Source organism: Gossypium arboreum, chromosome 9 (assembly GCF_025698485.1).
Source record: "Gossypium arboreum isolate Shixiya-1 chromosome 9, ASM2569848v2, whole genome shotgun sequence".
NCBI lineage: Eukaryota > Viridiplantae > Streptophyta > Magnoliopsida > Malvales > Malvaceae > Gossypium > Gossypium arboreum.
This window is the reverse complement of record NC_069078.1, coordinates 15,659,983-15,667,494: the sequence shown is the minus strand read 5'-3', so window position 1 is coordinate 15,667,494 and position 7,512 is coordinate 15,659,983. Positions and strand designations below refer to the sequence as shown.

General features: G+C 33.3%; 1 protein-coding gene across 2 annotated transcripts; it reads right to left on the bottom strand.

Moving 5' to 3' along the window:
* Nucleotides 1-2,866: 2,866 nt before the first annotated feature.
* On the bottom strand, nucleotides 2,867-7,251 carry LOC108454063 (glucose-6-phosphate 1-dehydrogenase, cytoplasmic isoform-like). 2 transcript variants are annotated; one of them, XM_017752371.2, is made up of 16 exons: nucleotides 6,910-7,251; nucleotides 6,193-6,420; nucleotides 6,028-6,113; nucleotides 5,693-5,753; nucleotides 5,416-5,602; nucleotides 5,185-5,342; nucleotides 5,034-5,102; nucleotides 4,850-4,908; nucleotides 4,714-4,750; nucleotides 4,528-4,599; nucleotides 4,177-4,324; nucleotides 4,002-4,097; nucleotides 3,810-3,880; nucleotides 3,579-3,694; nucleotides 3,368-3,413; nucleotides 2,867-3,287 (listed from the first exon to the last, which is right to left on the bottom strand). In XM_017752371.2, the coding sequence occupies exons 2-16, from the start codon at nucleotides 6,361-6,363 to the stop codon at nucleotides 3,120-3,122; spliced, it is 1,545 nt and encodes a 514-aa protein (XP_017607860.1). In that variant the 5' UTR covers nucleotides 6,364-6,420; nucleotides 6,910-7,251; the 3' UTR covers nucleotides 2,867-3,119. The 2 variants fall into 2 exon arrangements, with proteins under 2 accessions (XP_017607860.1, XP_017607859.1); XM_017752370.2 differs by having other exon boundaries at nucleotides 6,193-6,399; nucleotides 6,910-7,243.
* Nucleotides 7,252-7,512: the final 261 nt, after the last annotated feature.

Genomic DNA, 7,512 nt, shown 5'->3' with positions numbered 1-7,512 from the left:
CTATGAGAAACTAGACTCAATAAGCTTTAATTTCATATTTTATTCATCTTCTAATTCGATTTATAAAATTTATGGTGATTTTTCAAAGTTAGTCTACTTCTGCTGTCCAATATTGTTTTAGTTCAAGATGTTTATTACCATTTTTCCTCTAAATTTCAAAGGTCATACAATTCAGTCCTTGCTCAATTAGCCCATCTATTAAGCTAATTTTTCTCAATTAAAATTTTATTCCATCATTCTAAACTATTACACAATCTTTAAAAATCAGAATTTTAACACTAAACCTTAACTCACAACTTTTTCACAATTAGGTCCTAAAATCAATTTCTATTGAAATTACTTGATAAAATCATCAAACAACAAAATAAAAGCTTCAAATTCATTTTATTTCATCATAAACAGCTAACACTTATCAATGATAGCTTTTAATTTTGTTCATAAAATCAAAAACTAATGAATTAAACACTTGGATCTAATTGTAAAAGTCACAAAAACATAAAAATCTCAAAGAAAAGGGTAAGAATTGAACTCACATATGTCAAAGTATGAAAAACCAGCAGCTTTCAGACCTCTCATGGTGAAGAAAAATGATGATATCTCTAGATTTTTCAAATTTGTCTTGTTTTATATGTTTAATTTGTAAAATTTTCCATTTTGCCCTTGTTTCTCCTTGTCTTTTTTGCTGATTTTCTTGCCCAACCGTCCAGCCCATACAATTTGGGTCCAATTGCCTTTTAAATCCCTCCTTTTTGATCACTTAAACCATTTAATCACAATTTAATAAATTTCGCACTATTTTTAATTTAGTCCTTTTTAATTAATTGACTAACCAAACGTTAAAATTTTCTAATGAAACTTTAATAATAACTTAATAACACTCCATAAATAATTATAAAAATATTTATGGCTCGGTTTATAAATCCGAGGTCTCGATACCCCGTTTTCAACCAAATTTACTTGATTAATTCTTTTAAAATCGCAAAATTCACTAATTAAAAATAATTCTTTTAAGTTCATGCTTGGCCTATAATTATTATTTGTTAAAATTTCTAAACTTACTCGTCGAATTTAGTGATCTCGAATCACTGTTTCCGACACCACTGAAAAATTTGGCTGTTACATAAATGTTAGCTTATTGATTGTCTAAGTTCAAACTGATTATAAGTGGCACTGTAAGAATGTTTACATTGCGAGAAAGACAACTTACTTCAGCAGATAATCTAAACGAGTCTGTAATCTCGTAAAAGAATCAAAGTGAGCATTTGATTCAAATACTTAAGAAAGATTATTATGTCATCTACAATTCTAATTGAGGAAATAGTTAGTTTTGGCTATAGGAGCAGTTGACTCCACAAGTAGAGACATAGATGTACTCATTGGAAGAATGATACATTGGATTGGACTCAAATTGAATTAATTTTGAATCTGTTTGTGAATTAATTCGCATATGACGTTCATGATATGATTTACCTAAATATGAGTTAGTCACTGACCATGTGTATGTAACTCATATGCTTTGATATAAGTGGAGACTTATGCTCTAAAGATGATCGAGCCCATATTCGGTATGTTTGGCAAATGAGTTATGTATGACATAATTTTAGTAGCAACAGTAAAATTCATAACTCGATTAAAGAGTTAACAATATTCTCTCGGCAACCTACTTTGATGTGTCTTTTGTTTTCATTTACGCTAATTAATAAACTTGAATACTTGATCACCTGTTGAATTTAGTTTTATTAAAAATGTCCCTCGGAATAAAAATTCGAGTTGAATCAATAAGCCTAACATTTTCAACCTTATCTATAATTATAAAAAAAAAAAAAAATCAAACATTTTTTAGTTTTTTCATACAAATCCACAATCATTTATTTATTTATCTCTATTATTTTACATGATATAACAAAATTGAGTTCAATCTACAAATCTAACATTTTCAACCTTATCTATTTATAAAAAGATGTCAAACATTTTTAGTTTTTCATGCAAATCCACAATCACTATTTATTTATTTCCTAATCCAAGTGTAAAAGAAAAATTAAAAGAGAATTAGATACGATAAGAATACAAATGTCTGGCGGTAAAAATAAAAAGAATAACAACCATCGACTAATTTTATATATTTTAATTTTTTACATCTTTTAAATAATATTTATATGATCACTACCTTCGGATTAAAATTTATTTGACCTTTTTTAATTATTTTATAAAAAAAAGCATTTAACGCTAATGAGTTTCTCAATTTCAATTAGTGAGTGGTGCTTTGGACAAGTAATCTTAGACATCAATTAGGTGTGAAGGGTATTGAGAAAAGAAAAAAAATGTATATTAATGTTATGCTTTATATAATAATTGCATAATATCTTTTATATTTTATAAATTTGAAAATTTATTAGTCCTTTCAATTACGTTTTAACATTTTGGTATATTTGTATATTTGTGTTATATTTATATTATTTTTATACCGTATTTTAATTAAGTTTCGCATTTTGTGTTGCATAGTTACATACCGTAATTATATTTAAAAATTATATATTATGTAAATTTTAACATACTAATAATAGTTACATAGTGTTAATTTTTATATAATTTTTCTATCATGCTTTAATTATTATTTTTATATTATGATGATGTTTCATATTCCATATTAAGAGATATCATCAATAAATTTAAAAATATTAAAATAAAAATGATTGTTACTAAGTATTAGTTTGATAAAATATCCTCGGGGAAGTGTGGGCATTTGCCTAGTGAATGCGAAACATGTCAACTCAAAATCTCCAACTCGTGTAAACAAGCTTAACTCGAAATCTTGGATAATAGTACTTGATCAAGTTTGAACCCAACTGAACTAAAAAATATACAGTTTTGGAAGAGCTTTTTATTCCGGGGTCTAGTTAACCCGATCGGAACCATTCCGAATACAATATTGGATCATACTCTACACACGGTACATCAAATATGTAGGGTAACAAGCTCTTAGGCTTACAGTATTTTCGAAACTCGCTACAACCGGCAGGCCTGGTTATTCGATGTGTTACAAAGAGGCCTTTAACCAAACCTCAACTTATATGTAGATGGTGATGGTGATGGAAAACCACTAGCTAGACAGCAAGTTTCTACAAGGTGGGAGGAATCCAAATATATCCATGTGTTTGAACGTAACCGGCTTTCTCCAAAAGCTCATCCGCTTCTGCTGGTCCACGGCTGCCTGCTTGGTATGGAATCGGTTTCATTTCACCGTTGTCAATTCTATGTAGAAGAGGCGTGAAAATCTCCCATGCTGCCTGATGAACAAAGCAATATGAATGTTACAGATTGAATCCCTTATAAATTATCTTCTTCCAGAGTATATACAAATTCTTACCTTCAACTCGTCTCTACGAACAAAATGCTGCTGATCACCTCTTATCCTACATAACCAAAAAAAGTTCTGCTGTTCATTACACAGGAAACATAAAACCATAAAACGAAACTAGTTATCATAGTTTCTGATCCACATTACCAAACCTACCAGCTGTAAGGGTAAGCATTGCAAACAATAATATTTCAAGGATAAAAATGGGCAAGGATCATACGTGTCGAGAATGAGACGTTCATAAGCCTCTGGGATCGTAACACCTTGATAGCGTTGCCTGTATGACAAGTCTAGTTCACTTTGAACTGTTGACATCTCCAGTCCAGGCTGCTTCACCTGCATCGGTGATGAAGTACTAGTCAATATGCAAGTTCAGCAGAGGAACATATATGCAGTGTTTTTAAAGTTTATAATAGCTTTCAGATCGACACAATAAGATTATAAAACTCACCATTAGCTTCATGTACATGGCTTCAGAAGGTTGCAGGCGGATGACGAACTCATTTCTCCCTTGCTTCTTACCTGAATAAAGATTCATCACATCTCTTCATGATTTTATCGAAGAGACTACATAAGCAGTTCGGTGGGAATAAGCAATAATATAAGCAAAGTTACAAAGAATCTTAAAGATTTATTGTTATACATTTGAAGATATCACCAGGAACATCCTTAAATTGAACACGAATCTCCGCCTTTCTCGAATTCAATGCTTTCCCTGCCTTTAGTATAAAGGGAACACCTGGAAACAAACCAATAATTCAAATTAGCTAATCTGATGAGAAATTTAAATTAAATTTAAGCTTGTATAGAATTATTACCTTCCCATCTTTCGTTGTGTATACGGAGAATAACAGTTGCAAACGTTGGGGTGTTTGAGTGATCAGGAACTGTCGGATCATCTCTGTAACCTTCATATTGTCCGAGTACAACCTCTTCGTCTTTAATTGGAAGTACCGATTGAAGAACCTGGATTTCATATGGTAATCAGCATATGGTAAAGAAAGCGCGGACTTAGAGCGCCTAAAATATAAGGAAAAATAGAAATTAGGTGCGTTACATCAAGCATATACTACTTCAAAATGGATAGGAACATAATTGGCTTGTTTTGCAGGCATAGTTATGAAACAACTACAGTCACTTCCTAAAGTATGGAGTTATAAGATGCACACCTTCACTTTTTCATCACGAATGCGCTCAGGTTTGAGAGATACAGGCTTCTCCATAGCAACAAGACAAAGGACCTGCAGTTGGTATGAACTCGATAAATAAGTAGGCTAATGGTACATAGCATGTTTTTCCTCCAGCTTGTTTTTGTTTCGGTAAAGATCTAAGGCACTTCAGTTTATAACAATTACCTGCAACAGGTGATTTTGGATAATATCGCGGATAATGCTGCACAAAGAGCACAAAAGGAAAATGAACTAAGAAGCAAATACTTAGCATAGAAATCACATACAAGATGCGAGGGAAAATAAATTATATCAAACACACCCGTATTCATCAAAATATCCACCTCGACCTTCAGTTCCAAAGTCCTCTCTGAACACAATCTACCCGAAGAAACGAAGAAAATAGAGATTAATATTCAAAAGAATAATCATAATTTATTAACAAAGCTCCGACAGTCCACCAATGGTGTGAACATCTGCAATATCCTAAACAAAAGGATACTCACCTGTACATTATCAATGTTGTCACGATTCCAAAGGGGTAAGAAGAAGCGATTTGCAAAACGAAGAACCAGCTGCAGGTGCCACAAAGCCAGATTTGAGCCGAGCTGATAAAGAAATCAAGAAATACAAAGCGACTGTTTACACATTCATTACCAGGTTCTGGACCAATTCCTTTCCCAAATAGTGATCAATACGGTAAATTTGTGGTTCATCAAACAACTCGCCAATCTGGGAACTTAGTTCCTCTGCAGAGCCTAAATCTCTTCCAAATGGTTTCTCAACAACAATCCGAGTCCATCCGCCAAGATTAGCTGGAAAACAAGACATACATAAGATATTGTCTTCTAATCATGGAGGAGAACTTTGAGGAACAAAAGCACCTACATTTATTCATGCAGTATCTCCTGATCATCCTGCAAACAGATGGATATACTGATGGTGGAAGAGCGAGATAAAAGAGCCTCCGAGATGACCCTTCTAGGCTATTTTTCGAGGTTTCATGCTTTGAAATCTCCTTGTCTAACATTTGAAAGCCCTCTGCGGCATCATATGATCCGCTTACATATTTAATCTGCAAATCATAACAATCGCTAGTTAAAAGCTAAGAAGCAAAAACAATAGGAGTGAAGCATGTTGAACATATAACTAGGCTTGTACTGACCAGCTGTAAGAACTTTGATACATCGTTTGATGGTGAGGCACTCCTTTCACTCACAAGATATCTGCCATTTCAATTATTCATAAATTAACGCAATTTGGCTAAAGTGTGAGCAACTATTCATTAAGCATCCGACCTAAAACCAAGCAATAATAATGGAAGGAGTTGACTTTAATACTAAACAGATGTGGGATACCACTACTTAACACTCAACCTCACGTAGGGGCAGTCAACCACACATGGGGTTAGGTAGGAAGAATAACATAACAAACTCTGGAATCTGATACCATGTTAAGCATTGGACTAAAACCGATTAGTAATAGGTGGAGACGTCTCACCCACGAATGCGATTTCTCAATTCGTCATCTGAAATCTTAGTCCTTGCATAGCCGAAAATGTGCACCTCATTTGGTGGCAGAAATCCCTGCATACACACAATTACCATCTAAGGTTAGCCTTATCAGGGAAGCCAAAGTTGATCAATGAATCTAAAACACTTGAACCTGGCAATAAAGATGAAAGAGAGCAGGGAAAGTCTTCTTCTTGGCAAGATCACCAGAGGCACCAAGAACAATAATTGAAAGGCACCCAATTTCCGGCACAGTCTCATTGCCTACAAGCGTTTCACTCTTGAAGCTATCTCGTTTTTGAAGGCACCATTCACCTGGTCCCATCTTCTAAGCTTTGCCTTTCTTTGTTTCTTTTATGACCTGTACTCAAAGAAATGTAAGCTGTACGCAAAACAAAAAGACTTCATTTTTGCTCAACTTTTATCAACAACATGCAAAAGAAAGGTTAAAGAAAATTACAAACTTTTCAAAAGAAACAAATTCTAAATGAAATACTCAAAACTCGACTCAGAATCCAAATCAAAGGAGAAAACCAATGAAATTAAGCTCAATAAAATCACGTTTTGCCGATATATCTATTAAATGATTTGATTAATCTGCCAAAACTGAAACAGAGCGTGACATTAGAGTTCACTTTCACTCAACTAAATGACAATTGGCTTAATAAAGATATGAAATCAAAGGTTTGTGAAGAACATGCAAAAGAAACATACAAAAAAAATGCAAACTTTTCATTGCATGGATCCCATAAAGAAACAGACTTTACATTAAAAACTCAAAACCCAGATCAAATGAGAAAACCAATCATATCAATAAAAACATGTTTGGGAAGAAAGAATGATGAACCTGAGATAAAGAAGTGAAACAAACCTTGAAAGCAGGATTCAAAGAACAATGAAACCTGAGAATTGTAAAGAAAGAAAGAGAGGCAGATATATAGAGCGAGAGTGTTTGGTATGAGTTTGGTGTTAAGGTTTGAAAAGTGGGCGTCAGGCTTGAGGTTATATTGCAGTCTTTGTATCGCTCTTGTTGTTCTGTCACCAACTCCCCTTGTCTCAATGTGTGGGATCTTTTTCTTACCAGCCGCCGTAGTTAAACACTAACTTGTCTTTTCCTTTCCATATTTTCCACCTTCATTCTCCGTATTTATGTCCATGCCCCTCCAACTTTGTTCTCAATATATTTATAACCGCTAATTTAAAATATAGCTAAAATGGGCTCATAGTTTTTGCATACTTTAGTAATATCTTTTTCATTTTGGGCTGAAACAAAAAAAATCCCAAAGGAGTATATTGTAAATACGAAAAATATACGGTGACGACTGACGACGTTATAAAGAAATCCAATTTACTATTGGCGCTAACAAAATTGCGAATCAAATGAACCCCAAAAAAGAAAAGAAAAGAAAATTGAGAATAATAAAAAGGCGACGCCCCTTTCTAACCGTCGCTGTCCAATAAAATAAAGATCGGA

Excerpts from the sequence above, each read along its gene's own strand:
- LOC108454063 (XM_017752371.2), bottom strand. The coding sequence starts at position 6,363 with ATGGGACCAGGTGAATGGTGCCTTCAAAAACGAGATAGCTTCAAGAGT. Across the intron at positions 5,754-6,027 it reads TTGAGAAATCGCATTCGTGG|ATATCTTGTGAGTGAAAGGA; the intron begins GTGAGACGTCTC and ends TTGAAATGGCAG. Across the intron at positions 4,909-5,033 it reads ACAACATTGATAATGTACAG|ATTGTGTTCAGAGAGGACTT; the intron begins GTGAGTATCCTT and ends TTCTTCGGGTAG.